At 41.8% G+C, this 25,414-nt stretch overlaps 1 protein-coding gene across 4 annotated transcripts in view; it reads right to left on the bottom strand.

The window, feature by feature from the left end:
- Nucleotides 1–25,414, bottom strand: part of SEC24B (SEC24 homolog B, COPII component) — a 159,857-nt gene that overhangs the window by 113,453 nt on the left and 20,990 nt on the right. For 2 of the 4 annotated variants that reach the window (XM_085898464.1, XM_085898462.1), the window contains exons 2-4: nt 23,706–24,344; nt 14,876–14,950; nt 4,171–4,245 (exon numbers count right to left, since the gene is read on the bottom strand). In XM_085898464.1, coding sequence (XP_085754590.1) covers nt 4,171–4,245; nt 14,876–14,950; nt 23,706–24,045 — 490 coding nt within the window. In that variant the 5' untranslated portion in view covers nt 24,046–24,344. The remainder of the gene's footprint in view (nt 1–4,170; nt 4,246–14,875; nt 14,951–23,705; nt 24,345–25,414) is intronic. The other 2 variants (XM_085898463.1, XM_085898465.1) reach the window with 2 other exon arrangements.

The following is a 25,414-nucleotide window of genomic DNA, read 5'->3' as shown; positions in this document are numbered from 1 at the left end:
AAACAGTTTTTGAGAGAAGGATTGAGAGTATCTAAAATTCATAGTTTTAAAATTTAAACAAAGTCCTTGGGTGAAAAAGTATATTCAATTCAATACAGATATGAGAGCAAATACAAAAGTAAAATTTGAAGGGGATTTTTATAAATTAATGAATAATGCTGTATTTGGAAAGACTATGGAAAATGTTAGAAACAGGCAAAACATTAGATTCGCAACATCTTGGAAAGAAGCTTCGAGATTGATAAATAAACCAAGTTTTGAGAGAGAAGAGGTTTTTTCAGAGAACTTTTCTGCAATTCATATGAAAAAGGAAAGTATTGTAATGGATAAACCAATTTATATTGGAACAGCAGTTCTTGATTTTTCAAAGATATTGATGTATGATTATTTGTATAATAACTTAAAGAAAGAGTATGGTGAAAATGTTTCATTGTTGTATATGGACACTGATAGTTTTATCCTAGATATAAAAACTGATGATGTTTATGAAGATATGAAGAAAAATATTGGAGTATATGATACAAGTAATTTCAGCAAGAAGAGTGAGTTATTTTCCAAAAAGAATGAAAAGGTTATTGGTAAGTTTAAGGATGAGTTGGGTGGAAAAGTAATGAGTGAGTTTATTGGATTGAGAGCAAAGGCATATGCTTATAAGTATGGTGATCAGATTGATAAGAGGTTAAAGGGAATAAAGAAATATGTAATAAAGAAATCAATAACTTTTAGAAATTATTATAATTGTTTGATGAATAAGAAAGAAGAATATAGCAAAATGAATACAATAAGAAGTTATAATCATAACATATATAGTGAAGAAGTAAATAAAAAGACATTAGCAGCCTTTGATGATAAGAGATTTATTTTAGATAATGGAATAGATTGTGTTCCATATGGATATTGTATGATAGAGTGAATAGAATAGATTGTGTTTTAACGATGGGAAGATGGGTTAGGGTTTTTTAAGGGCTACCGCCGCGTTTTTTCGCAATATATAAATGGTTAAACCAAGTATTAATCAAACTAAAGAGTGGAGAAAATCTCAGTCTTGGTATATAAATGGAAAACATAATGAATGTGAAAAATATCAACTAAGTCTTATTGAAAAAATAACTAAAACAAAGGTAAATAAAACAAATAAGCGAATCAATTTAAAAACTAGTAAGTTAGAGGATGTAAAGAAAAAAATGAATATCCTTGAATGGACTGAAAACTTTGATGGTTATCAATTGAACAATGAAAAAACAATTTACTATAATCTCAAAATGATATGTGGCTCAGGAGGTGGTCAGATGAGATCATTAAGAGAAGTTTATCATTTCGTAATGGCACAAAAGGGGTATCTTAAAAAATATAAAGATTCAAATGTTTTGTTTGTCAATATTTTAGATGGGGATTATTGTGCAAAGAAAATTAAACTATTGAAGGAATTTGAGAATGAACAAATCTTTATAGGTTCAATGAGTGAGCTGATCAACCTCCAGGTTAAAAGGGGAGACAAATAAATATACCTTGGGATAGCCTGGTTATATATATACAAAGCCTGGTGTTGGCCTAGTGGTTAGGGTGGCGGCTTGGGATCCCAGTGTCCCGAGTTCGAATCTCACTCAGCTGCTGAATTAACACCAGGGGGTTGACTCAGCCTGTCATCCTTCCGAGGTTGGCGAAATGAGTACCAGTATACTGGTCCCGGTGTATGCCCCGGTTAGAATAGGTGTACCATATCCCTGTGTTGTAAGAGGCGTCCAGGAAGGGCATCCGACCATAAAACATTGCCTCACAAAAAGCCAAACCCCTGCACAGCAGGGAAAAACGGATAAAAAGGGGGTTTATTTTTAAGGAAAAAAAAAAGGGAATCGCTGAAAATCCCCCATTCATTTACATGGGGAAAAGTGAGCTAGAACCAGTATATTCACCCTACTCCCATTTTTCCAGTTTTTACTGAAATTTAAGCAGTTCAAGTACAATGAATAACCTGAAATGGTACAAAGCTAAGCAGTAAACTGCCAGAGGTTAAAAAAAAAAGAGTTTAGGTCACCAAAACTGAAAACTAATGTAAATTTCAGAGTTGTTAAAAAAGGCCCTTTTCAGGGAACAAGTAATAGGTTGGCAACTGCAGCTATTCTGCAGCAATGGAAGTAAATTAAGCCTTGAAAGTTGATGCAAACAATTCCTACAGGTGTCCCAATTTTTGATGATTAGTTACAAACCCTCTGTCTGTATAAAAGCAGTGTTGGAACAGACTGTGTTGCTCCACCCAATGAAGCATTATTTGGACAATATTGCACTGCAGGAAGTAGTATATTGCTATCATTATGGCAAGAAAAAGACAATTAAGAAAGGAAGACAGACAGACCATTATAACCCTTAAAAGTGTAGGTCTTTCCTTGAGAGAAATTGCAAAGCACAACAAGGTGTCAGTGAATACAGTTTCCTACACCATCAAAAGGCACTTGGAAACTGGAGGAAACTGACAGGAAGATGTCTGGCAGACCCAAAGCCACAACACAATCAGAAGACAAGTTTCTGAGAGTCATCAGCTTGCGTGATAGGCAGCTCACAAGACAGCAGCTTCAAGCACAGCTTAACACTGGTTGAAGTAAGGAAGTCTCAGTTTCAACTGTGAAGAGAAGACTTCGAACTGTAGGTTTGACAGGTCGAGTGGCAGAAAGAAAGCCATTGCTAAGATGGCAAAATAAGAAAAAGAAGCTTGCCTGGGCCATGTAGCACCGTCAGTAGACTACTGAAAAGTGGAAGAAGATGGACCGATGAATCAAAATTTGAAATCTTCGGTTCATCACGCAGGGTTTTTGTACGCCGTCGAGTCGGCGAAAGGATTGTTCCTCAGTTTGTGACACCAACTGTCAAACATGTAGGAGGAAGCATGACGATCTGGGGCTCTTTTGCTGGATCCAGAGTTGGCGACTTTCACAGAGTGACTGGCACCCTGAACCAAAAGGGCTTCCACAGCATTTTGCAGCACGATGCAATACCCTCTGGTCTACGCCTAGTTGGTCAGGGGTTCATTCTACAGCAAGATAATGACCCAAAACATCCCTCCAGTCAATGTCAGAACGACCTTCGAAGAAAAGAACAAGACGATAGGCTTCAAATCATGGAATGGCCAGCACATTCTCCAGACTTACACCCCATCGAGCTGGTTTGGGATGAACTGGACAGAAGGGTGAAAGCAAAGCAACCTGCAAGTGCAACGCATTTGTGGGAACTTCTGCAACAGTGTTGGGAAGAACTTTCCGAACAATATTTGATTTCCATTGTAGAAAGAATGCCATGAGTAATGAGTATGTTCGACTGTTATATCTGCAAAAGGTGGCTACTTTGATGAGTCAAAAATTTAGATTAAATTTTGTTCAACAAAACAATACCATGATTTCTTTTTTATCTGCAATTTGTTTATTTGTTCTATGCTTTAATTTAAGAGTACATTGAAACAAGAAACTGCTTACATTTCAGTAACACTCGAAAAATGGGGGTGTTCTAAAACTTTTGACCAGTGGTGTACATAATATATATATATATATATATATATATATATATATATATATATATATATATATATATATATATATATATATATATATATATATATATATATATATACGGTATTTATCTCCGGACATGTCGGGCGGTGTTTTTATCCAGAAGGGAGTTTGTCTCCGGCCAGACTTGTTGGGCGGTGCTTGTCTCCTGGTGGTATTTATAGTATGACCCATAGAAAATGGATTTCGGACATTATTTTGTTTCCATCTTCACTGATATTCTATGCAGAATCATTTTGGTGAGACAGTATGAATCGTAATGGGACAGTATGAATTGTTATTGATGGAATATGGACGGCCACTCTGCAAAGAGCAATGTTACTGTAGGAAATTTGATTGAGATATTATTGTATCGTTTCCAAATTTAAAAAACCAACAGGAAGTACTTCACACCTCCTGAGAATTGTCAAACATGGTGAGATTAACAGAGAAGATCATTGATGTAAACCATGAATAGAATCAGTCTCAGGAGACCAGTATGAAAGACACCAGCCTCTAAGAGTCCAAGGGAAAGGATAGAGAAAGAGCACCCAAGTTAAGAAAATAAACCAGCCAATCAAAGAGGATTTGGGATGTCCTGGGTAGAGAGTGAGTGAGTGTGAGAGATTCTTACCAGGTTCTGTACCACCTTCCAACGTATCATATGCAGCTGGATCTGGTGACTCAGTGGTGGTACTTCCATCTGACTCTGCAAAGCAGCAGAAATACACTTGGAAACGAGAGACTAACACAACAAATACTGATAAAAAAATTTAAAAAGCAAGAAAAAGGTAAAACAAAGAGGATGTTAGGCAGGATATGGTGGAATATGCTGGGTCACTGAAGGCTGTCGTGTTAAAGATTTGGATTGTAAACATGTAGACATAGAGCTTACTCTAAGGAAATCAAGATACTGTTTGAGCATTTGTTCAATTGAAAAAAAAACAAAAAAAACTCCAGCTTGCTCATGAATAATCTTCAGCAGGGAGTGTCTAAACTGCTAACAAATTCTGATGTGTTTTACAGATGGTGCCAGACTACACTTGTGTTTGTCTCTTTAGGCCCTCTGTTATACAAATGAGGGGCATGCGTGGCAATTTAAAAGTAAAAGGGCATTACAGAACTTGAACGTTGTTGTGAAGAATAACGAGAGATTTCCATTTTCAATTCCAAATCGATCGAAACCCTCACCTGGACATTAAAGTGCATCAGCAGGTTAAAAGGGCTTAAATATGGCAAAATAGATGAGATGTAAAATAATTAGCAAAAAATGCCATATCAAGCCATAAATAGGTTAATGTGTTTAATCTAAAAAAAAAAATTATAGGACATCCGAAATGCATCAGAATGTCAAAAGGTCCAAAGAGAGGTAAAAATAATAAATTGTGGAATGGTGATCCAATTAGTCAAAACAGATCAATTAGATAAGGTCATTAAATACATCCATGTGACAAAGTTTGAAAAAAGGCTCACAGGACACCCTAAGATGCATCATCACCAAGATGTGAAGACAAACCTTTGCCAAATTAAAGAGGTTACCATGGGTTCATTTTCAATAGTTTTTTTTTTTTTTAACCTGAAGAAGCCTGACCCACTTGCAAAATTACATGTTGATAATGATTGAACACAGGGTTTGCCTGGAAACACATTAACAAAAAAATGGTTCATTCAAGCTCAAGGTCAAAAATGTATGCCATGGTGAATGACCTCACATCAGTAACGAGAACGGGCACTCAGTAGAGCGCATACCTTCGCCAACGCTACATCCCCCCCCCCACAGAAACCGTTGATTGTGAGGGTATTTAATCCCATACCACATCTGCCATCTCATATGTGTTATGATGGCTTAAAAACATTAAATTTCCTGTGTCATATCGTATATCACAAGATTGGGCATTGAATTCACAACATTTTGGCATTGATTGCATTCAAATTGGATAAAAATCGACCCCACTATGGCAAAATGATGATTTTGACCTTTTCATGACCTCGACCTTGACTTTTGTACTCTTAATTTTGTAATTGGTATTAGAGTGTGGGGAACAGAACAGTCAACATTTTGGTGTTGGTTTCATGCAAATCGGATAAGAATTGACAGTGTTATGACTAAAACCACACATTTTGCAATGTCGTGACCCCCCCCGGACCTTTGACTCCCAACCGCTAATAAGGGTTATTACGTCATTGCGTCGTGTCACATATCACAAGATGGGGCATTGAATTCTGAACATTTTGGCATTAGTTGCATGCAAATTGGATACAAATTGACCGCGCTATGGTAAAAAGACGATTTTGACCTTTTCATGACCTTGACCTTTGACTCGATCGCTCCCAAAATCTAATTAAATGGTCCTCGGATAATAACCAATCATCCCACCAAATTTGCTGCGATTAATTTCAATACTTTTGGAGTTATGCGAATAACAAACAAACAAACAAACACACATATTCACAAATAAATAAATAAATACACAGCGATCAAAACATAACCTTCGCAACAAAGTTTGCGAAGGTAACTATCTTCCTGTAAAATGTATCGTTTGTAGCCCAAGCCTTCTCCATAGTCATAATAATAATAATAGCTGGAAGAGGTGACATCTTGCCAAGGGGATAGAAAGAGAACAGACCACAGCACAATGGTACCAAGAATGTGGAACACAACATCAGTGTAGTGCAGATCCTGTAGACTCTAACAATCTAAAAGCATCTGAGAATTGGTGGTAAGTTGGCAGAAACTCTCTCACCTACAAGCATACAAACACCCCAGCTTATGCCACCACCATCTACATGTGTTTCACCAAGGCAGGAGTAGCCTTTAGAGTTCTTAACACTACCACATGACCGTACAAAACATCCTGGTTAACAGACCACCGGATTATTTGAACATCATACCACCCTCCTTCGGCAGATAAGCCCACAAAAGAAAACATCTGAAACACTTAAAAAGATATCATAAAGTGAAGTCGACGGCACGCCATAGAAAATCCCCAAGCTTCACACCTAAAACAGAGTTGAAAGATGACAAAAGAACAACACAAGGAATAACCCGATATCAAATTTTGAGTTTTAAAAAAAAAGATCCGTTTTGACCCCTGTGATCCAAATTTCCCACCACTGGTACATAACATGAACCAGGGGATCTATTCCAAAAATACCATTCCACATTTCATGCATCTACCAATGTTGATTGTACATATTGTACAAAGTTTCGATTTTTTAAAGTTTAAAAATGTGACAGTCGTTGCATTTTTGGGGATTTGACCTTTTGAGCCTGCTCCAAAGGGCAGGGCCAAAATTATACAGCCAATGCACCTTCTTGCCATGTCATGTTCATAACTACCAAGTTTGGTGAATTTCTGCCAAACCGTTCAGGAGAAGATAACGTGACAGACATACAGACAGACAGACGGAGCCGATTACAATACCCCTCCACCCCTCCCCCATGGTTGTTTTCAAAAAGCGGAAGGATTTTAAAAAACAAGCTCGAATGAGCGAAGATCCTCGTCCTCTTAATGATGACATCATAAAAACGAATACGACATCATTGTGATGTATCAGGTTTGCGATAAATTATCTGTGCTAATGCCCGGCTTGATTTCCGCAAACAAAATTCAAACAGCTTGCCTCGTTTCGGAGATAATGGTATAGGCGATTTCCATTAGCGGCGATATTATGACGTCAACTTTTTTCTTGGAAGAATTTCCCAAATCGGAGATGGTTACTGCCTGCGCGTGGGCTTTCTGCATATACATGGCAAGTTTCACGAAGATCCGGTGAAAACTCTGGGTTGTGAAACAAAAAGTCAAAAAATAGGAATGACGTCATAAAAATCGATATGACGTCATAGTGATGCATCAAATGTGCGGTAATTCATCTCTGCTAATGCAATGTTCGATTCCCGCAAACAGAATTCAAAAAGCTTGCCAAGTTTCGGAGATAATTTTTTCGGCGATTTCCATTAGTGGAGATATTTTGACGTCATAACTTTTTTTCTCGGAGGAATTTTCAAAATCGGAGATGGTTACTGTCTGCGCAGGGTATTTTTACATATATATGCCAAGTTTCAGGAAGTTTCGATGAAAACTGTAGGCTGTGAAACAAAAAAGTCCACAAGAACAACAACGTGAGTAAGACTGAGAGATCCTCCACGAGGATATAAAAAAAAAAGTATACATTGCTGCATGGAGAGTCAGTGACGTGGATGGAGAATTGGAGTGATGTGATCAAATTTACAAGCATGTACATATTATAAGAATGTACATGGGGTATCTTAGGATGGCAGCTAAATTCTGAATGAGTTGGAAGGGTTTCATAATAAACAGGCATGTCTTCTAACAATTATGCCTGGTGTTGGCTTCATGGTTAGGGTCGTGGGCTTGGGATCCTAGGGTCCTGAGTTCAAATCCCACTCAGCTGTTCAATTAATGCCAGGTGGGGTTAACTTGGACAGTCATCCTTCAGAGGTTGGCAAAATGAGTGCCAGCCTGCTGGTATACTGTGTCGGAGTGGTGACCCGTCCAGAATTGTGCCCAATAGCCAAGGAGACTGCTTAAGCGGCACCAACACTCTGCACAGAGTATGATCCCAATCTCCTCCTTCTAACAATTAGTTGCAGTCATCCAGGATCCAGGAATGCATTATGATAAGCCGAGAACCACCCACCCGCTTCAGGAGCAGCCTGGGGTGGGGTAGGGGGAGTAGAGGGGGGGCGGGGAAGTGGGACAAACATATTGCGTGCTATCGCAAATAAACCTGGAAGCAAGAAACAGAGACAGACAGACAGACAAGTAAAATCAGGTCAGGTTAGGTGTGGGAGCATGCGCCGGAGCAGCACGTCGCTACGTCCACTTTCCGCCGGTACTCCAGGGGACTCCGTCTGGCCATCCTTCCAGGCAGATGCCTGGCCCATCCCCATCTCTTTGATATGCCGATCAACCTGCTGCAACCACGAGGCGCGTGGTCCGCCTCCTCCACTCACGAGGCTCCCTCGCTGAGAGAATCTGGTGAGCAGGATCAGCATCAGCAAAACAAGCCATATGTCCATACAGTCGCAGCTGATACTCAAGGACTATGCAGGAAACAAATCTCATTTGAGTCTCTCTCAAAAACCGTTCGTTGGACACAAAGTCTGACCAGCGGTAACCAAGGATTCTCCGAAGAGATGTGGTACCAAAGGAATTAAGTCCGTCTCAGATAATTGGTCAGAGTCCAAGTCTCACATCCGTAGAGGAAGACTGGAAGCACCAAGGGACTGAAGACTTGGACTTTCGTCCTCCCGCACAGGTCCCGGCAGCACCATACCCCATGATCCAGTGAATCCATGACTCTCCAGGCCAGACCAAGACATCTACTGACCTCTGACTCACAGCCACCAGAGACAAGAATATCATTGCCAAGGAAAGTGAATCTCTCCATGATCTCAACATCCTCACCACAAACAAGAACAGACATGATAGCAGCATCCAAGATGTCATTGAAAGCCTGGATCTGAGTTTTGACCCAGGAAACCCGTAGTCCCAGTGGCTCTGACTCCTCATTCAGCACCTCGAGGGCCCCCAAAAGGATATCTAGAGTCTCCACAAAGATGATTGCATCATCTGCAAAATCAGGGTCAGAGATCTTGTCATTCCCAAATGATGCACCGCAGCTAGATCTATCCGACATCCTCCCAGAATCCAGTCCATACAAGTGCTGAAAAGTGTGTGGGCAAGTACATATCCCTGCCGAACTCCAGTAAAAATTGGAAATAAGTCAGAGATGGTATCAAAACATCTCACAGCACACTCTGCACCAGAGTATAGTTCAGACATCAGATTGATCAGTTTTGGTGGTACCCCACAAAGACCAAGAATCTTCCAGAGGGCATCCTGATGCACTGAATCGAACACATTGCAGGGATCATTATAGGCTGAATGCAGCACCTACCGCAAGTCTCGTCTGCGCTTGTTGATGACCCGAAGAGCAAGAATACGGTCAATCGTTGACCTCTTTGGTGTAAAGACTGACTGCTCTGGTCGCTGGTATTCAAACAGATGGTGGTGAACCCTCTCAATAATTATCCAAGCGAAGATCTTGCTGGCGACCTTGATGTTTATAATTATCTAAGCAAAGACCTCATTGTTGCAGTCCTGGCGATCACCCTTCCCTTTCCAGAGAGGGACAACAAGGCCCCTCTTCCAGACAGTTGGGATGATGCCTGTGTTCCAGGCAGAGCACAGAACTGCATGCAATCACATGAGTACAGCATTTCCACCAGCCTTGAGAAGTTCAACATGGATGCCACAGATCGCAGGGCTTTTACCCATTTCAACCGGTTCACCGCAGCCTGTGTTTCCACAAGCGAAGGTGGACCAATGTTGATTGGAGGGTCAGCCATCGGGATAATAACACCCCTGACATCCAACTCAACAACTGGTTGATCGGCCTCGTACAGCTGCTCAAAGTAACTGGCCCAGCGGGCCTTCACCTCGCACTCCTTTGTCAAGAGCCCACCACCCTCCGCTCCAACTGTAGTACACCAAGGGATGGGCTTGGAGGAACGCAATGCGTGCATTCCCCTGTAAGGACGAGAATCACTTGACCACAGGTGATGTTGTACCACCTCACAGATTCCTTGCACATCGGCCTCCTTGTCCACCCTCAGCACATATACAGTTTTAAGCATCAGCTCCCTGAACAGCCTCGCTCTGCCATCAAGCCTGTCCCTGTGACTTTGTTCAATGGGATCCAGTGTCCCTCGAGAGACAAAATTTGTCTTCGCCCTCTGGTGAGTTCCAAAACATCTACCGGCAACATCAAGGATGGTGGTCTTGAAGGCACTCCGCAACTCTTCAGGATCCCCCAAAGCACCCAGACCCCCAAATCTCCACTCAGCCTATTCGCAAACTCCTCAGCTACCCTCTGGTGGTGGTCGTATGACAGCTTAGCTGCCGGGATAGCTATCATTTCTTGAAGCATGACTGTGTCGCTGATGCAGTGCCCCTCTACCAGTACACACACTGGAACTGGTACTCATTTCGCCGACCTCAGAAGGATGACAGGCTGAGTCAACCCCCTGGTGTATTAATTCAGCGGCCGACAGGGCTTGAACTCAAGACCCTAGGATCCCAAGCCACCACCCTAGCCACTGAGCCAACACCAGGCTTAGCTACCCTCTCATCATTGAGCTTGCCAACATCCATCTTAGACTGGGATGGTACCATTCTTCCGGATTTAAGCTGCAATTTCAGAGTTAAGACAACAAGCCGGTGGTCAGTATTGTGGAGCTCAGCAGTTCTGGATCATCCTCCAGTGACCTTCAATGAGCACATGGTCGATCTCCTTTGCCACACCACCAGCGTTGGAATACCAAGTCCAGCGATGAGCCTGTAAGCACAGAAACCATGAAGCAGTAACCCTAAGTCCATGACTTCTTGCAAAGTCAAGGAACGTCGTGCTATTCTGCTTCACAGTTCCAGACCCATGGGGACCAACGCATGTCTCATAACCATCCCTATCAGTTCTAATTGATGCAATGAAATCCCCCAAGACTTGAAGAGCATCTCACCCGGGGCACTGATTAACCACAGACTCAAGCGCAGCATAGAATGCATCCTTCACGGTGAGATCGCTCGCCTCAATCAGAGCATACACAGAGACCAGGGAAATGACACCCAAGGAGTGGTGAATCCTTAGTCTCATAATACGCTCGTTGACCGGTGTTACCTCAATTATCATTGGAGTCAGCTTATTGGACACAGCTACAGCAGCTCCTTGGGCATGGTAACCATCAGTGACCAGACCAATAGTAGGTGGAACCACCTGCCATGATCTCTCCGCAATCCGGTCTCCAAACCTCAGAGAGTGCTGCAATACCGATGTTCAAATGCTTGAGCTCAGATGATAACAGACAGGTGATCATCCTCTCTTCGGGATCGGACATTCTCGGCACCCACCCGAAGGGACCGCCTCAGGTTAATCCAAGGAGACCACCGTCTGGTGGACGATGCCTTAGCAACACCCTGACACACACGACTGCAATCTGACCCAGGAAGGTTACCAAATGGTTTTCCTCTTGTCATCAGAGTGGGGGTCCGGAAGGCTTTGCCACAATCCCATCATCCGGTGAGCTGCCCTGCAAAGGGCAGCAACACAGGAGGTACTCCCACGGAGTGGGTTTTCAGATTTCCTTACATTTGTGGGTTTTGTGGAATGAAGTGTTTTGCAGTGATCAGAGTGCAAATCCTGCCACCAACCTCCTGAAAAAAGTAACCCAACTGCAGGAGGACGTTCATAGACATAGTTTGGCACTCGATATGGATGGCCGTTGGCTCACAAGGAGCTCCTTCACCCTTTGTACAACAAAATCGACCGCTGATTGTGTGCCTGCATTTTGAATGACAGGTAAGTAATAATCAATGCAGGAGGAAGTATGATATGGAATGGAAGAAAGGGTACGATTAAATGCACGTTTTCCAAGTGCAGGACGATTACATCATGCAATACCCTGAAAGGCTGTGGGAAATGTACTCGCTTGTATGACAGACAGAGTCAGTGGAAAGTTAATTTTTACGCCAAGTTGTAAAATTTTATCAATGATTGAAAACAAAGCTTTCGTGCTGGAGGAGTCGTCTTGTGACAATTCCCGATAACAGTTTGAATGACATCGTTTGAACCGATGTAAAGCCGATTACGATGGAATGGAAAACAGATTGAAGGCAGTTGTTTATGATGTTTACCATGACAGCAAATGTTAGAAATTGGATGTGGGACAAATAGGTCCTGGTGACACCGCCTCGGCACGAGAGGGAAAAAGAGAATGGCAGCACGCACGATTGCCCATCATGTCACAATATACTGTTCGAAAAATAAAAATCAAGATGACAATAATTATACAAGAGACTCAGAGAAACAGGATTAAAAATTAATGATGTAAAAGAACAGCAAGCAATAAGTAACATGATACAACTTAGGCTTTCAGCTGGCTCAACATTGCACTTACAAGACCTGCCCACAAGATGGCATCATGGAGAACCACGGTTACGTCTTTGCGAAGATGCTGCGTGTGGTATTATAGTACGACAATACCATTGTGCAAAGTGGGACCGACCAAAAAACAGGCTTGTCAGCACAAAATAAAGTGGGCATCCATGAGATGTTATGGATCATTAACAGCAGCAGCAGAAGAAACAACCATTGAACCACAATTTGCAAGCACATGGCAGGGCCCACATCTCAATCCTCCAACACAAACCAACCAGAAAATGAACCTTAGTTCAACAAATCATACAGGAATACATGCCACAAGCAGCATCTGGTATACCAGAGAAAAACCAACGCAAAAAATTCCAACATAGGACTCCCTGCATGCCATGCATGCCTTAGAATTAGGATGACATTCATGCCGAGCAAAGTCAGAACACAACTTCAGCAAAGAAAAAAACTCTTGAGCCCTTCCACATCAAGTTAGCAATTGGGAGTGGACAATCAAATAACTAAAAGGCCTAATGAACATCCCCATACCCATTTGGGAATAGAGGGGTGGAAATGGCGAGGAGTGGTCATAGCTGGAGTGCTTGAGAGGTTTTCTCTGGAGCCATCATGCCATACTGTTCCAACATAGAAAGCCAGAAAAAAACATTTTTACCTCTGACACTGAAGGTGGATGGACATTATGTTTTCAACCCTGACTGTTTGTCTGTGAGCACAATATCTAAAAAAGTTATGGATATATTCGGACAAAACCTCATGGACAGGTTGGGTGTGTGAAGACGACAAATTGATTCGATTTTGGTGAAGATCCGGATATGGATACGAGAATTTTTAAAATTTCTTAAATACCAAGTACCGTTCTAGTTTAACTATTTTTTCCAGATATGGATTCCAATGACATCATCATTCAGCAAATTATCTTGAGGGATGTTTACATAGGGAACCACCTGAACCCCATCCCTCTCTACCCTGTGTATGTGTAATAAATAGATGCCTTATAAAGGGGTCAAATGATCACATGCATTTACATAAGGAGGAGGCACTGCATGATTTACTGGAACAGTAGTACACATAATACGGTATATGGAAAGGTGAATTTACAATAATCTTTTTCAATAACCAGTGTGATCCCCCTGTGAACCTCAATGAAAGAATCAGCAGACCATTCTGAGCCCTTGTCCATCGTAAGTTATGCATTTTGTTATACCTTACAACCCATGTGGCCTTGAAATTTACGAAAGACTTTATGGCAGACAGTGAGTTTTATGGGAGAGTCTGTCACTCTGCGCATGTGTAAATGGCATTCAACAGGTTGTGGTGTATTGTGGTTGATCAGATTTTTTTTTAATTTTTTTTATTGTTTTGGTACTGGTACAATACCAAAGAGAGAATGTTGCTTCTTTCTGTTGGAATTATTGTAATTGCTTCAGCCATTAGCATTGTGTTCGGCTGGAGGACATTTAGCAACAATTCAGCAATTTTGGGATCTCTCGACTTGGTACTTTAGGGATGCATTTCGGCATCTTTGTCATGTTTATGAGTTATGAAAATGGTCAACAACAAAAGGTGAGTCTTTTACAGGCTTAAGTCTCCACTTTTTAATGGCTTTTCAGCAGATCATTTTGAACACCTTCAATGGGGCGGCCATTTTTTCCCCCATGCCATCCCTACATATGGAGTATGACCGTACTCCATGATACAACACTAATATACAAAGCTTGAAGAAAGCAAAACAAAATTTTTTTTTTCATTAAAATAAAACTTTTTTCTGTTTATTCTACAATTCTGAACTCTGAGGCCCTGCAAATTGTAGGCTAGAGAGGGATATTGTTAAAATGTGTTGGATAGGAATTTGGGTCGTGCAAAACAAAATGCCTTCAGACGGGGCTGCAGTGGTGTTGCATTCCAAGGTATACTGTTCTTTCGAGAAGCATCAGCACAGCAGTCCCATCTGCATTCACTTGTAGATGCTAAATACCACCAACATATCTTCTTCATTAACAATACATTGCGAGTTATATTTTGTAACACACTGTACCAAATCCAACACTTTTCTCAAAAATACTTGACATTCTAATATAAAGATAGTGTAAATAATAATTCTGATAAGAAAACGTCCCTCATTGCAATAACCTTGACATAGCTAACTGCTCAAAAAACTATTATCAGCGATTGTTCAAGAAACCCAAGTCGTTGGGCCGAAATAAAATAAAGCAAGTTGTTAGGAAGCAAAAATAAAAATAAAGGAAAAAAAAAAAAACACCTTTGAGGAAGGGGTGATGGCAGTTGAAATCAAATGACTGACCAAATACAGCATTGGAGCATCAAGAGGAACCCAACTAAATAAGTTAGATATGAAGATAATTGACCTGAGTCACCACTTGAAGACAGAGGAGAAGTTGGGGGAGAGCCATCCTGATAATCAGCATCAGCCAGACCCAATCCTGAACATAGGGTTTGGAGAGGAGTAAGAGTTTAGTAAGCAGGTGCAAGGGGCTTGCAGAAGTTACATTAAAATGCAAGTTAGTTCCCATTAAAGATGTGACGGAGCCATTTAGTCCACCAACTTAACAAAAAAAAAAAAAAAAATCAAGCGGCACTCATCAGTTAGTGAGCAACTAAAACTTCAATGCAAACAAACAAAAAAAAAACATTAATCTTCATTTCACTTCAATCAGGAAGATGAAAAGAAATTGGAAACGGGATTAAAAAAAAAAATACATTTACATTGCTGACAAATGAATTAACAAGAGAAATAAAAACTTTGCGAAATGCTTACGTTTGAAAACACTCCAAGGGCCTTTTCAAAATGAACAACAGCTACCCAGCACAATGGTTAGCCACAAGGTTACCCACAGCAGAAATAGTTGAGCAATGCAATAAATGTAAGTAAACAAAATCTCATTTTAAGTCAACATATGAGGGTTAATTAATGAAGTTCCAATCAAGTTTCACAACATTTGACTTTCGAAATGACGTATTCGCCCCCAGAATTATTGGCGCACACACGCAGTAACCACCAGCAACGAAGTCCATCGGGGCAGCCAAATGTACATCGTGTGTGCCAGATAAGTATTGTAACATAAAATGGTTCACAAAGCTTCTAAAATAAGCCAATAATACTTGGAAACATCGCCACAAGAAGAGAGTGTGCCTCTGCACGATGAAAGATTTGGAGAAATTTCTGATCAAATTACCAAAAAGTTGATGTTTTCTCAGGCCAGACTGCAAAAACTCCAAAGATATGGGCACGTACAAGGCTTGTGGACAGGATGTGGACTGGAGAGCTCCACCTGACTTCCCTCATCATGTTTGCCAGTAAGTGGACTTTAAACCTTGCCGGATTACCTTGTGTGAACATTGCAGGCTTGGTGATTTATTTAATGAAATCTTCAATCGGGAAGACGATGCCGTCACCACCAACATTCATGAAGACTTCCCAGAGGGTTTACTTGCTTCTTAACATTGATGGGAAGGTCATATCTGGGACTTGTCAATGCACAGGAGAAGTTTAAAATTATGATATTTACTATTAATCATATTGAAGAGAACAGGAGGTGAGGTGGGGGGGGGAGGGGGGAGTGGAAGTTATTAGAGCTGTGAGGGCCGTTATATATATATATATATATATATATATATATATATATATATATATATATATATATATATATATATATATATATATATATATATATATATTTTGTTTGGTTCCAGGATCACAACAGAAAATATGCGAAAGATTTTTGCTTCTATTGGAAAAAGGAGAAGCATCCATCCGTCTGAATGTGAATGTGGATGTGTATATGTTGCAGTGCCTATATAAAGTCTGCACCCTCTTTCAAAATTTTCACCATTTGATGCCCTGCCACCTGCAATGAAATTGCATTAAATCAGACATTTTCCTGATATATTTACACATCGTAACCCACAACCACAAAGTGAAAAACAACTTCGACAAATTTCAGAATATTAATTAAAAATACAAAACTAGAATATCTAGGTTGGATAAGTGTCTACCCCCCGTGAGTTAATACTTGGTGGAAGCACCTTTATTTTTTGTATACAATATCGAGAATCGTATAAGAGCTAACACACAGAACGTATAACAAAGGGAGCAAGAGACAAGATGGGCAGGAGAGGGAAGCACAAAACAGTGTGGAACAGAGACATTAGGAGATAAGTGTAAGGGAGAGGGATGGCGCGGGGTACACGGAGTAAACAAGATGTACACTATGGGGACTTTCAGGTCCTTACACGACAGGGACTTTTAAGAAAGAAAGCAGGGAATTTGAAGGAGTTGGGTTTGGGGTGTATTAATGGGGTAGAAAAGATCATGCTTTTGGGTGGGGGAAGATACGAGATGGTGGTGAACAGCTGTTTTGAAGACCTGGAGGGAATAGTGGGATTGAAGAGAGTGTAGGAGTTTGTTCCAGAGTTGGGAGGAAAAAAAAAGAGATGAATTCAAGAGTGAAGGTGAGCAGTGATTCTTGGTGTTGGTAGTTTCACCAGAAGGGAGTTGCTGGCAGACCTTGAGCACCCTGCAGAAATAGTGGGGGCAAACATCACAAACAGAGCAAGGGGGGGAGGCAGGAGAGGTGACAGTAAAGACAAAGACCACTGACCTGTCTGCGGTGAGAGTGAGAGACCCAAAGACTCAGCTTCATCACGGGAGATACCAATGATCCTAAATGCCTTGGTTTCCACAGCGTGAAACCGAAAAAGGTGAGAGGCGAGAGCCCAAGCCCAGAGGTGAGAGCAGCACTCCATCAGGCTGTGGATGAAAGCTTTGTATGTGGTCAGGAACTCAGGTGTGCCAAGGAAGGAGTTGCATGATGGAGGATGCCAGTCGGTGACTGGCTTTGGTGGGCAGCTTGGAAATGGGGCTTTCCCAGAAAAGATCATGTCAGATCGTGATATCCAAAAGCTTGAATGAAAGGACTTCAAGGGGATTGTTGAAAAGGTTGATGGGGTGAGGGAGGGGGTGAGGGGGGTTCCAGATGGTCCTTTCAGAGAGACATCGTGAGAGAGTGAGATTTGTCAGAATTGAAAGACATGTTCCAAGAGTTGGACCAGCTTGTGATTTTAACCCCATCTGCAGAGGCTGCTGCTTGCCGATCTGAGAGATGACAGATGGTATGGCAGAGGGTGGAGTCATCAGCAAAGAGAGATAGAGGATTTTACAGAGTCAGAGAGAGAATTTAAGAGAACCAGAAAAAGCACAGGACCAAGAACACTGCCTTAAGGAACTCCAGCCTGGACAGGAAGAGGGGATGAGAGAATTCAATTAAGGGCCACACGTTGGCTGCGACAGGAGAGGAAGTCTGTGAACCATGAGTGGAGATTGCCTTGGATACCCAAGGAAGAGGGTTTGGTGAACAGGGCAGGGTGCCAGATCACATCAAAAGCACACAATATGTGTTGGGAGATGGCTGATCTCATGTCTGGCATTGAGGACCTCCATCCATTGTTGGGAAAGCAGAAGCAGCATTTTCAGGGTAGCGTGACCTGGTCTGAATCCAGGTTGATGATCGGAAATCAAGCCAATGGAGAAGAGGAAGGATTTGATATCAGACGCGATGATGGAATCCATGACCTTGCTGATGATTGGGAGAAGGCCGATTGGTCTGTAACTGCAGGGATATGTTTTTGCACCTTTTTTATGCACAGCGGTAATGTTTGGTGATTTCCAAGCAGATGGCAGATGACCTTGAACAAATGTGAGGGTGAATAGAACACAGAGTGGGTGAGCAAGAGCATCAGAGCATGTTTTTAGGACACAAGAGCTGCTGCCACCTGGACCAGTTGCAGAATCTGAGTCAAGGTTTAACAGCAAACTCTCCAATTTATCAGGAGAAAAGGGCACAGAGTCCAGGAACAGCTGGGTGCAACTGGATAAGGTGGGTAAAGAAAACAATGGGTTTGGGACACAAGATTTAGAAGCAAACACGGAGTTTAAGAATTCAGCCTTTTTACGTGCAGTGTCAGCTGTGTAGCCATTTGAAGTAGGGGAAGGGATGGAGGGGAAACATACACCAGAAACAGATTTAAATGGACATCATCAGTATTTGGAGGAGGGAGACAGGTTTGAGAGTTCAGACCTGAGATGAGAAAGATGTTGTTAACTGGCTCTACTGAGGGAAGCACACAATTGTTCCAAGCTTTGTGGAAGGAAATGAGATTGCCTTCAGTAGGATTTGCCTTCCATGAGGCGAAGCAAAGTTGTTTTTGGCCAACTGCCTCGCCACTAGCTTCAGTGTACCATGGCCGAAGGAAGGGTAGGACAACTGAAGACGAGTTTTGATAAATCTGTGCATGAGAGAGAGCAAGTTTCTTTGAAAGAATTTCCAGGATGAGTTGATGTTGGATAGAGTAGAAATGGGAGACCAGTCTAGAAGTTTGATGGCTGGTTCAAGTCCCTGCCAGTTGGCCTGAGTAAAATGCCAAACTTGGCAGCGCTGAGGGGCTTCTCTAATAACAGCCAGAGAGATGACCACTTTACAAGCATATGGTCAGATGAACCGATTGGAGCAGAAGAACAGCTGATATTTTCTGGGAAATTGGTCAAAATCAAATCCAGAAGAGATGGAGTACCATTGGCTGAGATCCAGGTCTGGAAGTTGACAGATTGAGTCAGTCCCAATGAGCCACAGAAATCCTTTGCTGAAGTGCCAAGGCGGATGAGAGAGGTACCCACATCCAGGCAAATGGCATGATGGCAATTCCATCCATCCATCGGGACAATACTATGTGCTGAGCGTTGGTGCTGCCTAAGCAGTCTCCTTGGCTGTTGGACACAATCCTGGATGGATCACCATTCCGACACAGTATACCAGAATGTTGGCACTCATTTTACCAACCTCGGAAGGATGACAGGCACAGTCAACCCCACCCGGTGTTAATTCAACTGATGAGTGGGATTTGAACTCAGGATCCAAGGATCCCAACCCACCACCCAAAACCATTAAGCCAACACCAGGCATATGATGGCAATTGAAGTCACCACATCTGAGAAAGAGAGAGCTTGAATGAGTGGATAGAAGTTGGTCCATGTTTTCAGCGAGCAAGATGTAAATTGAGTCATCACTGTTTGGTGGATGGTACAATACACAGATAAACATGAGGTGGGAACAGAGGGGAAGCCAGAGCCAGAGGTATTCCTGGGGATGTGGAGGAGTGAGGGCAGAGCATAGAGAATGAGGAATAGAGTTTTTGATAGAGAGCAACTCCGCCGCCAGGACGAGGCTGGGTTCTATCATACTGGAGGAGGGAGTAACCATGGAGAGAAACTAAGGAGGAAGAGATATCTTGAAGAAGGAAATTATCTGTCAAGCAGATTATGTCTGGTTTGTCAGTGGCAGCCTGTATGAAGAGATCAGTCAGGTTAGAGCAAAGGCCTCAGATGTTTGAGGTCCACACTGTTGAGGAAGAGGAAGAGGGAGGGGAGGGGAGGAGGAGGGTAGGACGAGGGAGGCGAGGTGGAAGTCGGAAGAATTGTTGACAGTGTGTTTGAGATTGCAGAAGAGCTCGGGGAGAGTATCCGATGGGGAGGAGGACAAAAGGCTAGGTGGTGAAGGTACGAGTCACTGTGGGGGGTAATAATACAGAGGGGAGAGGGAATTTGGAGACTGGAGGAGGTAGAGGAATGAGTTGGAAGAGAGAGGATGGGGCAAGGAGGCAGCTTTGAGGAGGAGAGAGGGGGGAGGTTTAAAGGGGAGGGGCAAGGGGGAAGAATTGAGGGATTACCTTTGACAGGAATTACAGCTGTGAGTCTGTTGGGATAGGTCTCCACCAACTTTGCACACCTTGATTGGGCAATATTTGCCCATTATTCTGTACAAAACTGTTCAAGGTCAGTTAAGTTGTTGTGGGAGTGTTGATAGACTGCATTCTTCATGTCATGCCACTATATTTTATATATTCTCTATATTTTACAAATAAGTTTTAATTTATTCCAGCTGAGTGTTTGAGATCATTATCTTGCTGCAAGATGAAGTTTGGACCAATAAAGTCATGCAGCACTTGGTATAGAATAATTGATTAAAATTTGTTTGTACCTTGCTATCAATTTCCAGCAATATTCCAACAATCCTTAAGGATATGTACCCCTAAACTTGAATTGAACACCCTCCATGATTAACTGTTGGCTTCAAGCAAAGCTCTTTACAAGTTTCAGTTTTTTCTCAGCTCACATACTGTCTTCGATTACATATCAATAAATTAAATTGACTTTCTTGCACATCTCAAAGGACTCCATCCTGCATTCAATTTCACTTTTGAGACGGAGCAACTGAACGTGCTCCCTTTTGTAGACGTGCTAATGGAGAGGTCTGCACATAGATTCCTGAAAACCGTCTACCGCAAGCCAACCTTCACCAGGCATTACACATGGTGGGACTTTTGTCTCACTCTCTACAAGACCACCCATTCAAACAGGGGTTCACACAATTTTTTTTTGAATTTGGTGTACCAGTTCTCCAATGAGTACGAGCAGAAATGGTTTGGGACTCACAAAAACACATACATTACATACATACATATATCAGCCTCGAGCATGCTCGTCAACTTTCCCAAAGTGCCACTCTGACTTTTAAAACCCCTCTCAGCTTAGAATGAATCTTACTCATCTGTATACACTCTCAAGCCGCTCTTTTTTGTTCCGGACGCTCCTGACCCTCTTCTTCTTCCTCCTTGCTTGCGTGTTCTAAGATCTTTTTTTTTTAATCTTACAAGTTACAAACCCACAATATAACATGAAAATTATGTCATAAATTTAAACTTAAATTTCTCAATAATAGTGCAGTACAATATCAGAATTATCACGGAAGAATCTCACCAACACTCGCTGAGAAAACTTACAAAATCCTCTGTTGTGCTCGTACGCTTTTGAGCTTTCGGAGCATCGTTGAAAGATGCATTTAGTTTTTTGGTTTTTTTACCGTGTATGAGTACCTGCGTACCAGTTATGTGAACCCCTGCTTATAAGCACCTTTGCGAATAGAGACCTGGCCATCTGCTCACCTTCATGCTTGCTGCGGAAATAGAGCGCAAAGCCATTCTGCTTGAAAATGGTTACCCCAAGCAAGACATTGTTAGATGTACAGGCACACAAAATTGCCAATATGTGACTTTCAAAATGATGTATGAATACGAAATGAGGCCGTGTGTGTGTGTGTGTGTGTGTGTGTGTTTTTTTTTACGCTTTACACTACTTGGTTCTGCTTGCAGGGCACTTTTAACCTGCCGTTGCTGGTCCAAAATCTGTAAGTAAAACCGTTTTTTAAACACAACTTTCAGTATTTAAACGAAAGAGTGGCAATCTCAACATGGTTAACCATAACTGTTGTGTTCCTAAATGCAAATCAGACTCGCTGAAATATAGGAATACGAGAAATGTCCCTGAATGAGAGGTGTCAAGTTCATACCATTTTACTGTTAATACATTCTCGTGTCGACTATGGATATAACTAAACACACACAAACCTTTAGCAATAGATGCAAAAAAGAAAAAATAATAATCTAGTATAATTTCTAGAACTAGAAATTCTAGAATTCTAGAAATTCTAGAAAATCTAGAACTAGAAATCTAGTATAATAATCTAGAACCATGTAAACATCATATTTATAATGGCCCTCACAGCTCCCGTCGTGCCCTCACAACATGATTCATAGTAAATATCATAATTTTGAACTTTCCATGTACATGCACAAGCTCCAGATACTGTATGTCCTTCCCATCGGTATTCAGAAGGACTTAATCCAAATAAGTCTGGTAGCGATCCATCGGGAGTATGTGTAACACACGTCCCTCCACTCGGTCCTTGCACCGACCCACCTGGTTGGCAGTATGCAGTCGGAGCAGGTGCCCGTTCGATGAGCTTCGAAAGTTATCCAAGTCTATCTGCGCAGAGGCATAACCCTTTCTCTCAGGTACTTTTCCAAGTATTTTTGGCTTCTTTTAAAAGCTTGGTGAGCCATTCCAAGTAAGAATCCTTATCCTGGACACTTAATACATTTTATTTTGCCCCGAACTCTACAGCTTCCTGGGGTTTCTGCACATGCGCACCGAGCATTTTGGGACAGATGACATCATTTTGTACATGCCATATTCGTCAAACGTCACAGGACACCATCTTTCGACCAGAGAAACATCCAGTTTACTTAAAGCTGCTTTGGAAAGGTAACAATTCGAGCAAGTGAAACAAGCAGTCTCACATTGCTACTATGTGGTCACAACACGAATGATATACAGTACACTACTCACAGAATGCTCCTTCCGATCAGGAAAGATGTGATGCCGACCATACAATTAAACAATGTAACATGAGTTTCAGTGTGATGCCACGTGCATAGGCTGTACATCCCAACGATTGGAGGAACTAATTAAGCAGCCTGTGCCACTGGCAATTCGTAGTCGGCAAGATACAACTCGTGTACAACCAGCTCGTGTGTGTGCAAGAAACCAACTAAAATGCTCACTCCAAGTTGTAGCTCTGCAATCAGACATCATTTGGTGAACAATCCAGAGTGCACTGAAACTATCATGTGGAGTGGTTTCCGATCATATAATAGCCCGCGCATGCAATGCAGCACATCTATGCATGCTTGAACACACACAAACACACAATTAATTTCAAGCAAATCCATTCAAAGAACCGTGTTCAAAACAAGCATTGTTTACTCCAAACAGTAAAGCTTGCATCAAACACTATTGAGGTTGAACTTCTGCTTCTGGTGAAGTTGTATTTTTGCTCAAAGGTTTGCTTCCTGGATGTGAACAAGTTAACGAATAGAAAGCTCATCACATTCATATGTACGTGACATTTGTTTGTTAATACATTCCTCGCTAGATATCGCAACTCGATCAGTTACGGTTGAAGAGCATCATAGCCTGAAGACTCCTCAAACCTGAAAAAGGAAGAAATACAGTATTGCAATGATGGGATAAGTGGATAAGGGGACAACAAATAACACACTTGGGGGGGGGGGGGAATTGGACTTCTTATTCATTGTATAAAGCCATCTTCAAACAATTCAAGTTGGCAACACTCGGGAATGGAAGACTAAATGGAACCTCCAAAATAGAAAATCCGATCAAAATAATAACCACGATAATACGAGACAAAGTTGAAAATTACCAATTTGCATAAATGTGGAACATCTAAAAAAATGTTAAAATTATATAAAATGACAATAACTAACCTGTTTGATGGTTGTAGCTTAAACGGGCATCCTGTTGAACAATGGAAGGCTGAGAGAGCTGATACTGAGCATTACTGTTGGGTATTCCAGAAACACCAACATGTTGTGCAGCAGTGGGTTGATACTTGCTGTTAGGAAATGCAGAAAAGCAAGAAGCCTGCTGTCCATAACCAGGGAAAGTCTGTGATGGGGTGTTGCACGCACCATAATGTGCGGCTTTAAGATCATCCTGATGTCTGTACAATGTCTCACTGTTCTGCCAACTAGATGAGGATTGAAACATTGGATACGATGGAGATGTAAGAGTACTAGGGGCTTGAGACCATTCACTTTCGTTCATCGATTGTGGACGAGATGCATAAACAGTAGTAGGATGCTTGTTCACAGCTGTTTGCACTGCCAATCTTGGAGCTGTCGGGAAGGCAGGGTGGATGCAGTGAGATGGCAAAGGCTTTCGGACCGCGGTTCTCGAGCAAGTGTTGTAATCAGCAGAAATGTTTTCTGAGCACGATAGCACAGGAACCCTGCCAGGTGCGGAGGAAGGACAGCCATTGGTGCTGATTGCACCTGGGGAGAGGTTGAAATGGGCAGAGCTTGCTGGTTGTGCTGTTGATGGTTGTACAAAATTATATGTAGGACCTGAAAGCAAAGGAAACGGTGATGAGATGATAACTCATTCCCAACAGTGCAATTAGCATGCAACGATTTTCCTCCCAGGTGCACCGATGCATGCTCCCAGGTGCACCAATCAAGCAAGCATTCCTTCATGAGACAACACAGATTGTACTTAAGTGTAGTGACAGCATGGTACATAAATGCCTTGGTGAATTCACCGTAAGATCAAGATGTGATAAAATCGTTCACTATTCAAAAGACTTGCATTACATTACAAACAAAGCAATCCGGCCCTCTGTGAGCATTATCCAGTCATATATGTCATAAATATAATCCAGACAATGGTGAACATTGTCAGAAAGCTGTCAACTCTCCTAAAGATTGAAAATTATTCAAAGCAGACATCTTGGAATTATGCTACAAATCGTGTTTTGACCATTAATTCGCAGAGTCAAAATAACAAAACTGGATGTTTGACGGTGGGGTTCTACGCAAAGTCGAGGGTTTTGGTTTTAAGCAACATCTTGGCCAATAGAAGCAGGAAAAGCAAAAGTATTTCCAAGTGCAACTTTACAGTAGTAAAACAAAATGCAAAAACAGTGGCATAATTATCATGCAGAACAGAAAACAAATTGAAGAAACTTCAAAAGGTTATTTTATTTTCTCATGAACATCCTTACTATAATTAACGGCCCAGTGTTTGTGTAGGACTGTAGGTGTTTGTTGGTCACACTGCTCCTCTGACAGTTCTTGATCAATTACATCCAGACTTGCTGTATAGTATCAGCATGATCTCAATTAGTACATTGGGGTTTTTATTTTTGCCACTGGACTTGGGGGGGGGGGGAGGGAGGGGTGGAAGAGGGCAGTGGACACAAATTCTCTCTGAAAATGTGTATCATGTGGTGCCGCTCTAGATGGGAGACGGTATTTCAAGTCCACACCCTTTACAGTACAGTATTTGTGTCCCTACGTTTTCCAGAGGTGTTTTGAATTATACGCAATAGGCATGTTTTTGCTTCATGCACGTAACCGAGTTATTTTTATCTTATTTTCAGGAGTAATAATCAATAGATGGTGTGCCATCAAGTTCA

The sequence above is a fragment of the Eptatretus burgeri genome, chromosome 10 (genome assembly GCF_056783735.1).
Source record: "Eptatretus burgeri isolate ZD-2024b chromosome 10, Ebu_testis_v1, whole genome shotgun sequence".
Classification (NCBI taxonomy): Eukaryota; Metazoa; Chordata; class Myxini; order Myxiniformes; family Myxinidae; genus Eptatretus; species Eptatretus burgeri.
This window is presented reverse-complemented; position numbering and strand designations above follow the sequence as displayed.